The following is a 16,815-nucleotide window of genomic DNA, read 5'->3' as shown; positions in this document are numbered from 1 at the left end:
AGAGGGCCCATTATAGAAAACTTAAAAATAATTAGGATATCTACCAAAAAATCATAATTTAAATATAAAAATCGACCTGGCCCTGGATTCCGTGCACTGTAGATATCTACAGTCGCCTTCTATCGATGTCAATTGTCATGAAAATATTTGAATTTTTAGCTTTAATTGAATTATTTTCTAGTTTTGCTAGGTTATACTCTAATTGATGCTGAAGTGACACTTAGTAAAACAAGAAAATATTTGAATTAAAACTAAAAATTCAAATATTTTCATGACAATTGCCATCGACAGAAAGCGACTGTAGATATCTACAGTGCACGGAATCTATGCCCTGTTTCGGAATCTTTTTCTCAAAATCGCCCATTCATGAAAAAATGGATAATCCAACCTTTACGTACTCACTTTATATTTTTGTAGGACCTCTAGCGCCGTTGCCAAATTTCAATACCCACAAGCGTGGTGTGTTATGATGGTCTATATGAAAAAGAAGTAGAAGAATAAAATTAGGTTATAATTTTTAAATGATGTTTTAAAAATAATTTTTAATATAGTTAAATAACAATAAAACAATGACTCTTAGAATTACTAATACACTAGGTTTACGTTTACTTCAGGTAAGTTCTTTTTATCTGTAAACAAAGGAGATACTTATAATTATTTTTAGGATGTATGTCACAATTTTATGGCCCCAGCGGCAGTTAGTGCTAATACACAAATAGTTAGACATAGGCGAACGAAACATTGGAATCCTAAATGGAAACTCTTTCGTCGTTTAAAAGTTATGCCAGTGGAATTGCCCAAATTCCAAGAAAGAGTAGAAGATTTACCAGATGAGGAAGTAGTGAAAAGATTAAAAGAGCAAGGTATCCTGCCTCCCCGTCCTTGGATTGAACGGCAATATTTCATTCATTCAACTGGTGCTATTTTTGAGCCATATGTACCACCAGAAGGTGACGGGAAAGTTTCACCAGTATCTAAACAGGTATAATATTCTGTGAGTGTTTTCGAGTATCTTAGATTTTTCAGCCATGATCTTCTACCAGGACAATGTTTACCTTGGATCTTTCCCTGAATGATCAGATGCAACATTCATATTTTTCTGGGTGTCTCATAACGTGACCGAAGTGTTCCAGCTTGCGTCTCTTTATTATATTGACCAGTTGTGTTGCTTGGTTCTGTCATCTAAAGACCTCATTGCTAAATCTGTTAACCCATCTTATTCTTAGCAGTCATCTTATACCAACGTCTCAAAGACTTTCAAGCATAACGTCACTTAAGAGTCCACTCTTCCATTCCATACGGTAGGACTGGATAGTAGTATCATTCCATACGGTAGCATTATATCATTTGAACACAAAGATCAATATTAAGATTGTGGCTGCAAAATACACTCCCCAGCACAAAATTCTGCCATTAAATATTTTTGATAAAGTTTGACAATAATTTATAACTGTTTTATTTTTATTCTGATTTTCAGTATTCTTGTATCAGTTTGTAGGTACAGCTGGTTCCTAAAAAAACTGATACGACTCTTAGTAAGATTTGATCATGTCAAGCAGTGTATTTGATTGGTTTGACATTATATTATATTTATTATGACAGACAAATAATAAAATAAACAAATCTTTTTAGAAGATTGAAAAATTTTCTCATATGTAAATATATCCCTGTCTCAAAAATCTTGATTTTGTAGCTGATGGTTTAAAGCAAATATAAGTCTTGATTGCTTTTGTTCTGGTGCAAAAGCTTGTTTTTTTTTGCTGCAGTTCGGTACCTAAGACGCGATGCTTTAATTCTGCGCCAAGTTGTTGTCTTTCTTCCCGGAAACTGTGACACAATTCTTGCAGTTTTCGCATCTTCAAAAGGATTGTTGTTGTCTTTCTTCCTGGAAACTGTGACACAATTCTTGCAGTTTTCGCATCTTCAAAAGGATTCTCTTCTAATCTCTCCAAAAGCGTACGATCTTCATGAGCGGTAGATATTTTTGGTCTTCCAGAACCTTGCTTTCTTTCGAGAGTTTCTTGTTCTCTCCATCTTTTATTAATATTAAAAACTGTTGTCTGCTTACGTTAAAATGGTTCGCTACGGCAGATAGTGACCAACCATCTTCTAATTTCATTACAATCCTTGCTTTTAGTTGTTGCTAGCATGTGGAGCCATTTTTTGAGGTTGAACAGAATAAGTTATCTGACAAATTTTAAGATTTGGCAGTGACAGTGACAGAATGTAAATAAAAGTATTTATCCTTCAAAATACACTGCTCTATTTTCTAAAAAATACGCTTCAAGAGTCGTATCAGTTTTTTTTTGGAACCAGCTGTACATGAATTGACATCGTTTGTTAATATTCTGGTAATAAACAATTTTTGTTTAGAGGGCATTATACGAGAGTGAATAAAAGCATTGTATTTTCTCTTAACTTTAAAAAATTCTGTGGAAAATTGAAGAGCTGATTTTGTTCATAGTCCTTTCGTATTATCCTGAGGGCATCCCTAAGATTTTTTTTTTTTGAATTATCTGAATATTTCTTTTCTTGTAAGAGCTGCATTATTTGTAAATAAAAACACTGACTCATAAACGTGAATATCTAAATAGAGGTTGGATTGATAAGATTGGAATGCAGCCCAGATCTCAATCCTTTTGAGTATTTATGGAATGAAATGAAAATAGCTATTCGCTGTCATCCTAGGCCTGCAGAAAACTTGGTAGAGTTAAGATTGGCACTGGTAGAGTGCGTTACACATCTTATTCATTTGATGCCAAACAGATTGCGAGCAGCCATTGCTGCGAGAGGTGGTCATACCCGCTATTGAATTGTTTTGTTTTGTTGTTAATTTTGTTTTGTGTTGTTAGTTTTAGTGCTTTTGATATTTTTAATTAAATAAACCTATAAGCAGTGTTTTTATTTAGGGCTTTAAAGAGATATTCGGATAATTCAAATAAAAAAAATCTTAGGGATGCCTCTGACATAATACGAAAGGATTATGAAACAAAATTAGCCATTCAATTTTTTCGCAGAATTTTTAAGTTAGGAGAAAATACAATGCTTCCATTCACCCCGGTATAATTTCATCTAATCAGAAATTTTTTGTTACCGGAATAATAACAATCGATGTCAATACATGTACCTACAAACTGATGCAAGAATCTTGAAAATCGGATTACAAATAATAAAGTTATAAATTGTCAAACTTAATCAAAAATTTTTAGTGGCGTAATTTTGTGCCGGGGCTGTATGTCTTTTCTCATTTTTGCAAAAGTAGATTGGGACTAACTAAATGTTCGGACAAACAAAAATTTATTGAAAACGTTTATCATCACAACCTTGCGTATTTAATTAAAGAATGAGATCAACAATATATCCGACAGTTTTGACCCTGACTTGTGTTAATCTTAGTAAGAACAATGCCACAATTGTGATGATAAGTGTCGATGTAACCCAATATTAAAATAGTAATTTCTTTAATTGTCCGCACATTTAGTTGCCACGACATTATGCAATATTTTTGTTTATTTTTCCGAAAACACTGCTATTCAAAGTTTATAGAAATCAAACCATTTCAATATTTTTTTGTTAATGATAGATTTTGATGTATTGTTGATTTCATTTATTAACTCAATAAGCAAGGTTGTAAAGATGAACGTTTTCAGTTTGTCTTTAAACTTTGAAACACTCCTTGTTCTAGTGAATGTTCTTTCACTTATTCACTTTCAACATTATCAAATATGTTTTTTGTTAAAATTGTAGGGAGCAATGCAGAGTGTGCAATTTTTGCAAAAGAAAACAACTACAATGATGGCAATAAGGAAAGTTCGTCAGTTTGAGGAAGAATTCGACACACCACAGTTTTGTAAAGATGCTGAAAAAATTTATATCAAAATGCATGAGATTTTAGCTTCTGATGATAAAGAAAATCTTATAGACTATGTCACAGAAAGAGCATACCCCGAAGTTACCCACAATATTAAAAACAAGACTCTTCGCTGGAAATACATTAAAGAATTAGAACTACCAAGAGTTGTACAGGCGAGATGTACTGATGTTGTATCAAAAGAGAACATTTTTGCTCAAATCACAGTGAGGTTCCATACTCAACAGGTAAGATATAGTTGTTCCATTTTATCTTTGCCCAAACGTCATAATTCATTTTCAAACAAGTTAAATCAAAACATAAAGTGAAACATACGTTGATGCAGTGGCGGCTGGTCAGGGTCGGCAGTGCCGACCCACACATTTATGGACACATTATAGATTTTTTTAAATATTTAAGTTAATCAGAGTTGATGATATTCGTTTCTGTGAAATAAAAAAAAAGAATGTGTGTGTGTACTTTGTACGCACGTAAGCAGTTATACTTCTTTTATATGATTATATAATTATAAACGAAATTAATATATTTTTTATTTATATTTTATTTAAATATAAAACTAATTTATACTTACTACTTCTCAAACATTTTTATTAAAACAGTGCCAAAAATTAAAATAATAAAAGAATAAAACACACACAAACACATTAAAAATGCCGCAAATGATTTCTGAACATTAATTGTCGGAAATTTTTTTAACTAAATACGTATTTTCTGAAAATAAAATTATATAATAAATATACTTACAATCATAAAATGTATAAAAAAAATAAAAAAACAAAAGTTTCTATTGGGATTTGAACCAACTTACGAGCGCGGCTGGTATTGGCGTTGTATTGGGGTTCACTCGCATTTTACACTTCGCCACGGAGACAGTGTGTCATTATGTGCGAAGATCGACTAACTAAACGGATTAAACTTTTGACATTTTTGCATTATGTAAATCAAATTATTTTGATTTTGAATTGAAATGATTTAGAATTGAAAAAATACAACAAAACATAGAGTAAGAAAACAATATATTAGGTAAATATTGATAGAAATTTTGATGGTAATCAAATTATGTAAATAAAAGTATTACATACTTACTATGTATTTTGGTAGGTTCAAATGATAGTTCAAATGATATTACATACTATGTATTTTGGTAGGTACCTATGATACATTTACAATTATTACGTACCTGTTGCTTTAAAAACTATTTAAAAATCACTACAATTATAAACTTTTTTGTTTTGCCATATTGGATAATTTTTGTCATGTCATTTGAACATCCAATCAGAACAAAGTTGTAATGCGACTGCGCCGGGATCAAAGGTTTTAATCCTATTAAAATTCACCCTCTATCGCGCGTAAAGAAGTATAACTTCAAAAATATCTGTGTGAGATAATACAGACTAAATTTTATTCATTGTTTTTAAAATGATTCAATCGATCCAATACGTTAAGTGATCCCGTGCGCTGTGCGTAAGAGACTTTTCAAAATAATGATCCTAGCCATGCACCCGATTGCGATTGTGTGAATTCTTATAAGGCCCGCTTCGGCAAGCCGTCCCCAGAGTGACCATTTGCTTGTAATAAGAAGCTATGGAATATTAGCAGATAGGCAACCAATTATACATTCCCCGTATTTATTTGAATGGCAAGTACGGCAGATAAACAATCTGCCGAGCGGTGATCTGCAAATGGCAACAAGACACGTACCTATTATAGACCAGGGCGCATCTTTAAAAATATTAGTACATTAATTTGGACGTTGAGAGGTGACTCATATTTGTTTGCAGAAATTGCTTGAAAATAACTCATATTAGTAATATTTGAGTTATCCTCCCACTCAAAAAGGTCCGGAACATTGTTTAAATAATCAAAATGTCAAAAAATGAAGGAAAAATTCGATTTTTTTCTTCATTTTTTGATTATAACTTTAAAAGTATTCTTTTTCGAGAAAAGTTGCACTGACATAAAAGTTGCGTAATTAAATTTTCTACAATATAGGATTAGTTAAAGATTTTAAAAATTGTCACCCTTGTTGCAAAATAGCAATAATTACGAAAAAATCATAAAAAAACAAGTATTTGCATTTTACGTTTTTCAACCATTTATGCTACACTTAGGACCTTCATAATTTTACCCAGAAAAACTATATCATATAATAAAACAATACTTTGAATTTCATTAAGATGGGTTTAATAGATTTTGCAAAATAAACTTTGCAATCCAGCTTTCGCAAAAAAAATCATTTTGCAAGTTGAATTTATTTTTACGTATAGAAGAATACTGTACCTTTCTTCTATATGTGTAAAAAAAATTCAACTTGCTATCTGCTTTATTGTCAGTACTGCAACATTTAAAAAATAATAATTTTTTGCAAAAGCTGGATTGCAAAATTTATTTTGCAAAATCTGTTGAATCGATCTTAATGAAATTTACAGTATTGTTTTATTATATCATAAAGGTTTTCCGGTTAAAATATGAAGGTCGTAAGTGTAGCATAAATGGTTGAAAAAGGTAAAATGCGAATACTTGTTTTGTATGTTTTTTTTTCGCAATTATTGCCGTTTTGCAACAAGGATGACACTTTTTAAAAATTTTAACCAATTCTATAATGTAGGAAATTTAATTACGCAGCTTTTATGTCAGTATAACTAAATCATCTTGGAGGAGACTACTAACTCAGTGAGAGCTTTATTAGTGGACTGTTTAGCATAGGGTGAATTTAAAATAGAATAAAAAAATAACAGTAAAAAAACCAGACCTTAAAGTAAATTGTAATAAAAATATTTCCTACCTTGTCATTTCTCGTTGCACAAGCTGGAGCAGGCCTGCTATTTTTCGTACTGCTATTGCTGAGTAGTATAAATCACTCGCGAGGACTATATTGAGTTTCTATACACTTTTCGGAATAATTGTAAGTGACTGTTAACCAAGAGAGTTGGTTGGCGAATTGTCTTTTTAAAATGAGGCGAGTAGGCAGGTAATTACATACAAAAAACTTTAAGGTTTTTACTTGAAAATAATGATAAAAATTAATACATACTCACTGAATTAGGTATTGGCCTACTCGTATATACGGGGTGTCCCATAATATTGAAAAGAAAATGAATTAAAATATTCTTTACAAAAACAAGAAAATTAAAAATTGTTATTCCTACTTATGTGGACGAACCACAACCGCCCACCACAATACGCAGTATTGTTACGGCTCAAAAGGCAAAGGACATAATTTTACTATAGAGCGTTTATATATACCACTATTAGTTTTCACTGTGGCCACTCTAACTATACCATCAGATCCAGGATGAACCTCAATTATACGGCCCAAAGGCCATTGTAGCGGGGGAATATTATTTTGGCGGATTACCACTAAGGTACCTAGTTGGACGTTTGGAGACGGAGAATTCCATTTAACCCTTTGATGAAGAGTTTGGAGGTACTCCTTAGACCACCGTTCCCAAATCTGTTGGTGCAACTTATTTAATAATTGCCAACGATTCAACCGATTGTGCGGAACATCGAGCAACGTTTCTTCGGGCGGAGCACTCAAAGGCTCCATGGTCAAAAAATGTCCTGGAGTTAACGCACTAAGATCGTTTGGGTCTGAACTTAACGGGCATATTGGCCTCGAATTCATGATGGCCTCAATTTGAGAAAAAATAGTATATAACTCTTCAAAAGTTAGTACTTGTTCTCCAATTGTGCGAATTAAATGACCCTTTACCGTCTTAATATTAGATTCCCATAAACCTCCAAAGTGTGGAGAAGAAGGGGGAATGAGATGCCATTGAATAGATTCATGAGAAGCAGCTTGTGATGCCAATCTGTTAAGTTCTGCTCTGGCTCCAACAAAGTTAGTGCCATTGTCACTATAAACATGTTGACATCGGCCTCTACGACTGACAAATCGCTTAAACGCAGCTAAAAACGCGTCAGTGGATAAATCAGATACGAGCTCTAAATGAAGAGCTTTTGTTGAGAAACAAATAAAAAACGACAAATACGCTTTAAGAGTTTGAGACTTTCGAAGTTTGGAAGCTCTTATAGGAAAAGGGCCCGCAAAATCAACTCCAACATTACTGAAAGGTTTTAGTTGAGATATTCGAGCTAGCGGTAGATTTCCCATTAACGGAACTGGAGACAAAGGATTCACCTTAAAACATTTAACACATTTAGACAGTACTCTACGAATGGCTCGTTTGGAAGATATAATCCAAAAACGCTGAGAAATTAGGTATTGAACAGTTTGAAGCCCGGCGTGTAGATATTGCAGATGAGTAGATTCAATAATCATATCAGTTAATTTACAACTGTTAGGAAGTAATGCCGGAAATTTGCGATCATACGAAATGGGCGCATTAGCTAGGCGACTACCTACACGTAGAATTCCCTTTGCATCGATAAAAGGTGAAAGCTTTCTTAAATTTTTTGGAAGCAGCTGTTTATCTTGGATAAAATTTATTAAAGTATTAAAAAAGATCTGCTGTGTTCGTTTAACAAAAACCAGTAAGGAGTTATGTTGCTCCAATAAACTTAAACAACCTATTTCCAGATTACCATATCGGTTTTTGGTTACATAATGGAAAAAACGAATAATGTAACACAAACATCGAACACACCTATTTAAAGACGAATGACGATCCAATAAAATATCTAAAAAATTATTGGGAATTTCAGCAATCAATGCGACAGTCCGCACTTCCAAATTTACATTAGTAGACTCCTTTGAATTAAGTTCAAAGAACGTTAGCGGATCAGATTGTAAGAAGGTTGGCCCCACCCACCATTTGGAACAGTTAATTAACTCAGAGGGTAAGCAACCCCTTGAACCAATGTCAGCAGGATTTTCTTCAGAAGGAACATAGTGCCAACATGAAGAAGTTACTCGATCCTGCACAAAAGCTACTCTATTGCTCACAAAAGTTTTCCACTGATGAGGGGAAGATTGTAACCAACGTAATGTAACAGCAGAATCAGAATAACAGTATATTTCCTTGATTTCTACTTTATCTTTAATAACAGAAGAAACAAAGGAGACTAGTCGAGCCACTAAAACCGCAGCAGACAATTCTAATCTGGGAATAGTAAGTCCCTTATTAATGGGTGCGACCTTAGATTTAGCTATAACAAAAGAAACAAAAGGTTGGCCTGAAGGTGATAAGCATCGAAAGTACAAGACAGCGCAGTAACCTTTCTCGCTAGCGTCACCAAAACAGTGAACTTCTAAGCGTAAAATATCGTCAATTAATAAACGACGAGGTAAATTTAATTTACTCAAATATGCTACATCATCAATGTATTTTTTCCACAAACGGATAATTTCTTTTGATGGAGCATCATCCCAACCAATCTTTTGAGTCCATATTCTTTGAATAAGGTGTTTAATTAGAAATGTTATTGGAGATAAAAATCCAAGAGGATCAAATATTTTTGCTAAATTGGACAAAAGATGACGTTTTGTACAAGAAGAGTCTAAAACTTGAACTTTAAAAGCAAATCTATCCGAAGAAGCGTCCCATTCCAACCCTAATACTTTAAGTGTTTTGGACGAAATATCATCATTAAATGTAAGAGGTTTTATTGCTAAATCTGATACAGCTAATCCTTTCAATAAATCGGGTACATTACTGGACCATTTTTTCAACTCAAAACCTCCTTTGGCAAGTAAGGCAATAAGTTCGTCTCTTAGTGCTAAGGCATTTTCGAAACTAGGACAGGAAGAAACGATATCATCAACGTAGGTTCCAGTTTTAAGTGCCTCGGCTGCTAGAGGAAACGAATCCCCGTCATCATTAGCCAACTGATGTAGACATCTAATAGCAAGATAAGGAGAACAAGAGAGACCATAAACAACTCTGTTGATACGAAGATCTCGAACAGGTTCAGAATTATTAGAACGCCAAAGTACTCTTTGATAATCTGTTTGAGTAGGATTGATTAAAATTTGCCTATACATTTTAGAAATATCGGCCGTAATTACATAACCATGCAATCGAAAATTAATCAAAATTGTACAGATGTCAGTCTGAAGCTTAGGACCAGTGAATAATTTGTCATTGAGTGAGGGTTGATTTGGAAGATGCCCGGAACCATTAAAAACGACCCTTAATTTACTTGTTAGACTTTCAGGTCTTAAAACACAATGATGCGATAAATAGTAAACATAAGGTGAATCGAAGTTATTCAATGGGACAGGTTCCATGTGACCGAGCTCAACAAATTCCTTCATAAAGGTGCGGTATTGGTCATAAAGTTCAGGAGATTTTTGAAGCCTTCTTTCTAATGAATAAAACCTACTAAGAGCAAGTGATCTAATATTAGGAAAGACAGGATTTTCTTCCTTAAAAGGTAGATCTACTACAAAGCGTCCTGAATGTTCACGCGTATAAGTATTCATAAACATATTTTCCACTTTAGCGTCATCAGGAGCTAAGCAAAAAACTTCAGGGACTGCTTCTAATTCCCAGAATTTCTTTATTTGCTGATCCAAAGAAACCGTATCTTCAACTTGGCAAAATAAAGACGTAAGAGTAGGTGCCTTTGAAATATTTACTTTTCCCATAAGCACATAGCCAAATATAGTATTAATTGCATCAGGTTCATCTTGATTGCCGTAAATACGTCCATCCAAAAGAATTGTAGAGAATACATCAGCTCCTAAAAGAATGTCTATGGATCCTCTACGAAAGAAGTTATCATCTGCTAACTTTAAATTAGCAATATGGGGCCAAGTATTAACTTCTAAATTACATAAAGGCTGATCCTCACATATTTTTTTCAAGACTAACGCATCGGTTGTCAAAATAGGAGAAGATTTACGTACTGGTTTAAAAGAAATGGTAACCCCACCTAAATTAGTGTTCGACTGCATAGAACCTAATCCTTGGATGTTAGCTGAAGTTTTCATGGTACGTAAACCTAAACGCCTAAGGGTCTTTTGACAGATGAAGGACGTCATGCTTCCCGAATCTAACAGACACCTAACAGGTTGGTAGTTACCGTGACAATCAAGCACCTCAATACATGCAGTGGAAAGCAAAGTACTTTTATCAGCGGAAGAAAAACACACAGAAACGGATGATCCAGTCGTTGAATTTAAAGTGGATGCCGCCGAATCTTGAACATTCTCTTCTTTCTTAGAAGAGGAGAAGCAAAGTAGTGTATGATGTTTTTTATGGCACGAGTGACAAGTCCATGTAGATTTGCATAGGCTAGAACGATGTGATCCAAGACAGTTAATACACATCTTGTTCTTTTTTATTAATTGAAATCGATCTACAGGAGATTTTGCCAAAAAAACGGAGCATTTATAAATGGCATGGGTATCATTAGTTTTACAGATAGAACATTTTGGTTCAGGTTCTGTTTGAGCAAGCAATGATGTAGATTTGGAAGAATTAGGTTTTTTAGAAAAGTTAGATTTTGGTTTAGTGTGAAAATCAATATTATCTAAAGCGAGACAACTTTGATTTAAAAAATCAATCAGTTTTTTATAGCTTGGGATGGTTGAATTATTATGAAAAAGCTCAAAACGTGTTACTAAAGAAACAGTTAATCGTTTTAAAATCATTTGAACAAGTATAAAATCCCAATGTACTGTGGGTAGTCCTAGCTTATTTAGAGATGCCACATTTTTCGAAAATGTATCTAACAACTTGCGTAGTTCTTTTGGATCTTCTGAAGTCAGTTGTGGTGAACTTTCAAGGTTATTCCATAAATTGGCAGCGATTACCCTAACATTATTAAACCTTTCACAAAGCAGATCATAGGCAATTGGATAATTGTTTGCTGTGATGTCAATATGATCCACAGCATCGCGCGCTGCACCCTTTAAACACGATAGTAACAAATTAAATTTGTCAATTGGTTGTAAGTAAGTAAGAGTATGAACGCGAGCATCAAACTGATCTATAAAACTTCTAAATTCAGTTATTTTTCCACTGAAAGATGGCAATTCCGGTTTCGGTAAATTAAAATAATTTATAGGTAAAGGATTTTGAGACTGTGAAGTTGATGTAGTTTGCTGACTTGATGTTGAAGATTTTCTAAAGGCTTGCACGTATGTTAATTTAATTTTATAATATAATTTGTCAAAATTACTACGGCAATCATCTTCGACTTTAAATAGCGCGTCCTCATTATCTTGCTCAGAAACTAACATAATTATTTTATTATGAAGATCATAAAAATTGTCACGAATTTTTTCCAATCCTTCATACATAACTTCCAAAACCGGGTAAAAATTCTTATCGTCAGCAGCTACCTTTAAAGCAACAGCATGAATTTCAGTCATTTGTTGCACTTCAACTTGTCTTAAAGATTGATATTTTTTAATTTTATCTGCCATTTTGTAAATTTAAATGTAGAATTAATAAATTTAGAAAAATATGAAATTAGCGTTAGGAAATAAAATAGGTTCACCACACGAAAATTAATAAAATACAACCGAACTTTGTGCTAATAAAATAGAAAACTATGTCCTCTGCTATTTGAATATTTATAGACAAAAAATAATTATAAAACATAAACCCTTTAAATAAAAATTACTGTGTAAAATAAACACACAGTTTCATCTATAATAGAGTCAACCTGTATAATAATTATTATAACAAAATTTGTCTATTGGCCGACGTTGACAATTTAATAATAATTACTTTTACATTAATGTGTTCCTTTTTTACTTAAAAAACAACATTAACTGAGGTATAGGTACCACTAACGATCGGCACAAACAAAAAACCAATTTACTAATTGATACGTGATTTTAATTTTGTAAAGAATATTTTATCGCCTTATGTTAAAGAATAACAAAAAAATAAAGTCAAAGGAAATGCGGTTAAATAACCTGAATTTGATTCTGATCTTTGTAAATTAGCAAAGTATGACAATAAAATCAAACAATTCAGGTTTAAAAGAAACTTTCCCCGACTATATTACCCTCTTAGAAAAATGAAAAATGCAAGAAAAAAATATAGAAAATGGATCTATCAGGCTCGTAACGGATCAATAAATCATCTTGGAGGAGACTACTAACTCAGTGAGAGCTTTATTAGTGGACTGTTTAGCATAGGGTGAATTTAAAATAGAATAAAAAAATAACAGTAAAAAAACAAGACCTTAAAGTAAATTGTAATAAAAATATTTCCTACCTTGTCATTTCTCGTTGCACAAGCTGGAGCAGGCCTGCTATTTTTCGTACTGCTATTGCTGAGTAGTATAAATCACTCGCGAGGACTATATTGAGTTTCTATACACTTTTCGGAATAATTGTAAGTGACTGTTAACCAAGAGAGTTGGTTGGCGAATTGTCTTTTTAAAATGAGGCGAGTAGGCAGGTAATTACATACAAAAAACTTTAAGGTTTTTACTTGAAAATAATGATAAAAATTAATACATACTCACTGAATTAGGTATTGGCCTACTCGTATATACGGGGTGTCCCATAATATTGAAAAGAAAATGAATTAAAATATTCTTTACAAAAACAAGAAAATTAAAAATTGTTATTCCTACTTATGTGGACGAACCAATAACTTTTCTCAGAAGTGAACACTTTGAAAGTTAAAATCAAAAAACGAAGAAAAAAATCCAATTTTTTCTTCATTTGTTGACATTTTGATTATTTAAACAATGTTCCGGACCTTTTTGAGTCGAAGGATAACTCAATTATTATTTCCAAACAATTTTCAAAATATCTATTAGACAAGTTCATTAAAAATTATCCATCATTCTTTAATCAAATAAAATAAGAAAATGGATTAACAGTTTTATATGCTGATGTAAATATTTTCGGAAGGTGGGATGTTACAAAATATGTTTAATTTCATAAACTGCAATTCATTAGTTATAACAAACTGTTACCGAAATTAATAAATTATTGTGCTCAAATGTGGGCAAATTCTGCCTCAAATGAACGGGATTCCTCTTGTCTCAAAAGAGTCAAAACGTATTGTCGAAACACCATGAAACAAGAGATACATAATGTCAAACTTGTCTCAAATGTCAATAGAAAAAAACTTTTAAAACCTCTCCAAAACAGTAATAAATTTTACAATGACGTTATAACCCATTTTGCTACTTCGAAACAACATAGACTAGAGTTAATTTATAAACAGGTTTAGGATCTAAACTTATAGGAAAAAAACAAAAAAAAAATAAAATAAAAAAAAAACAAAAACCAAGAATCTTCTATGAAATTGAAGCCTTTTAATTAGATGGCATACCTATCTGAGGAGACAAAACCTTGCCGACCCTGTCCCTAAAGCCACGAGCCGCCACTGCGTTGATGTGTGGTATCATTGATATGTACTGTCAGTGGTAATAATTAGGAAATGGCTATTATTCCGTGGATGTATTTTATAAAGTTATTTTATTGAAGTGTTTGATTTTTTTTCACTATTGAGGAGATTAATGGACTCAACATTGAACAGCTTGAATATCATACCGAGTATTACTAGTATAAAGATAAATATAGAATGGTAATAAATGAATAAAAAAACTAAAAGTTAAACAGTAATCTCGAAAATAAACAAATAAATTTTCATTCGACAGAACTATAGCCACACTCATGTAGTATAATGACAATTTGTAGATTAAAAATTATTACTTGTCAACATATATCTCCCTTTATTCTGTTTACTCACATTTTTTTTGTGGCTTAATCTATAAATCTATACAGAATAGAATAAGACAAATAAAAACAGAGAAATATTGTTGATAATAAAATATCTTTGCTTTTTTGCATATTATATGTTTCTCAAAATAACTTATTTATTTAAATAATTATTACATTTTTGCATATTTATATCAATTGTTTTAGACATTGGCCATATATGATAGATTTGGAAGGCTTATGCATGGTAGTGAAATTATTGCCAAAGATGTTCTTGAATATGTAGTATTTGAAAAACACCTCGCCAATCAATATGGTACTTGGAGAGTCCACGCTAAAATAATTCCTGACTGGCTTCCTCCTAGAGAACCTTCATCATTAACATTTAAGAAGATTGTTGAACCAGTTGAAGAAACTGAGGTTACAGTAGACAAAACATCTGAAACTAAAGTTATTGAAGGAAACAAAGAGGGAGAGAAACTTAGTTTGGCTTAGATGGATGATAAGTTAGATATTTTAGATTTGTTAAAATAAATATTTACTACAAAAATGTGATTAAATTTTTTTGTCCTTTTACATGGTTTTTCTTCATTGTCAAAATGTTTTGTTTATTATGAGATCAGAACCTATCTGATGTGATAAATAAGTCTGAAAGTATTTTTGCTGATCTCATTATTTTTTACTTATACCTTGTAATAAGATAATAAAATGTGAGAACAGGACCCTACAGTTCTTAGTCAATTGGCGCAGTCACAAGCATGGCACAACATACCGTTGTACCCAATTGAATTCGACATCAATTACGAATATGCCTCCGCTTTTCCCCACCTAGGCGCAATAATAAATGACAACCAGAATTACAAGCACGGATTCTTAGCAGTAATAAGTGCTTTTATGCATACAAAGACTTAATGAAAAGTAAGTTACAGAATCTACAAAACAGTAATTAGACCACTGGTCCATATGGATGTGGACCATCACACATATGGATGTGAAATGTGGACCTTCTTAACCACTGATGAAAATCAACCGAGAATATTTGAGCGCAAAATACTAAGAAATATATTTTTATCAAACCCATTGCAGCGATGGTTCGTAGAGAGTTAAAATGGCTAAACTGGCTTGGTCACTTAGAAATAATGCCAGATAATAGAGCTGTAAAAGTAGTCCAGGGATGGAAGCCCCAAGAAAATAGAGAACAAAAGAAAGGGTTCTTAAAAGATGGATAGACCACATAGAGGAAGATCTTAAAACCTTGAACATCAGGCAGTGGCGAAGGAAAGTATCCAACTGGGCAGAATGGAAGAACATTGTTTAGCAGGCTAAGGCTAACAAAGGGTTGAAGTCAGGGCCAGGTTTCCCATAAGGTCGACTAGGCCCGGTCCTATAGGGCGCAAAATTTCAGATTTTTCAATTCAATGGGACAGAAATTTGAGGGCGACTAATGAAAACGCGGGGGAAGGAAGGAATGCCGAGACGCGAGAAAACATAAACAATAGAAGAGTTCCTGTACTTACACTGTTACACTTACGCTACCCATCGGTAGGAGTCGCCTTGCGTTGCATGGAATTGAAGCAATCGCGTTTGGTGGGGTATGAAGGTCAAATGTATAGGAGTAGTGATCGCCGCGTTACTTTTGATGTTTGACCGTCGATTCGATATTATTTGCTTCTTGGTTTTGTATAGTTTAGTGAAATGTATACGAATAGTGATCCTCGTAAGCCTGGAAAACCTAGTGGCTATCAATTTAAACTAAAGAGGGCGGCTAAGGAAGAAAAAGAGACTGATTTATTACGAAAAATTCCCAAAATTTCATCCTTTTTTAGTATCGATAAAAGTAAGACCATAACGGAGGTATCAACCGATGATAATGATCGTGATGCTATCTTGTTGCCGTCTACTAGTTCTAGGGCCGGTTGTTCGAACGCTAATCAACATTGATCACTATCAAATACTTAATTACTGTCACAACTGTCAATGTCAACTTTGGTTGGGTTGCCGAAAACATAATTATTGATGACAATTATGAAATTAGTTAATCAATTATGTTAATAATTGTTATGTTAATTGACTAACTAATCTCATAATTACAATTAACTATGTTTTCAGCAACCCAACCAAAGTTGACATTGACAGTTGTGACAGTAATTAAATATTTGATAGTGATCAATGCTGATTAGCGTTCGAACAACCGGCCCCTAGTGTTTCCATTTCAGATGGCAATCAAAGTGGAAAAGGTGAGACTTATGATGATCGTGATGCTATCTTGTTGCCGTTGCCGTCTACTAGTTCTAGGGCCGGTTGTTCGAACGCTAATCAACAATTATCATTATCAAATATT

The 16,815-nt window shown here is 33.1% G+C and overlaps 1 protein-coding gene across 1 annotated transcript; it reads left to right on the top strand.

Moving 5' to 3' along the window:
• Positions 1–454: 454 nt before the first annotated feature.
• On the top strand, positions 455–15,050 carry LOC126887251 (probable 39S ribosomal protein L45, mitochondrial). The gene is made up of 4 exons (XM_050654665.1): positions 455–614; positions 665–982; positions 3,748–4,098; positions 14,682–15,050. Exons 1-4 carry the CDS (start codon positions 570–572, stop codon positions 14,967–14,969), a joined length of 1,002 nt encoding a protein of 333 aa, XP_050510622.1. The 5' UTR covers positions 455–569; the 3' UTR covers positions 14,970–15,050.
• Positions 15,051–16,815: the final 1,765 nt, after the last annotated feature.

The sequence above is a fragment of the Diabrotica virgifera genome, chromosome 6 (genome assembly GCF_917563875.1).
Source record: "Diabrotica virgifera virgifera chromosome 6, PGI_DIABVI_V3a".
NCBI lineage: Eukaryota > Metazoa > Arthropoda > Insecta > Coleoptera > Chrysomelidae > Diabrotica > Diabrotica virgifera.
Note: the sequence above shows the minus strand (reverse complement) of the source record. Positions and strands in the feature narration are given on the sequence as shown.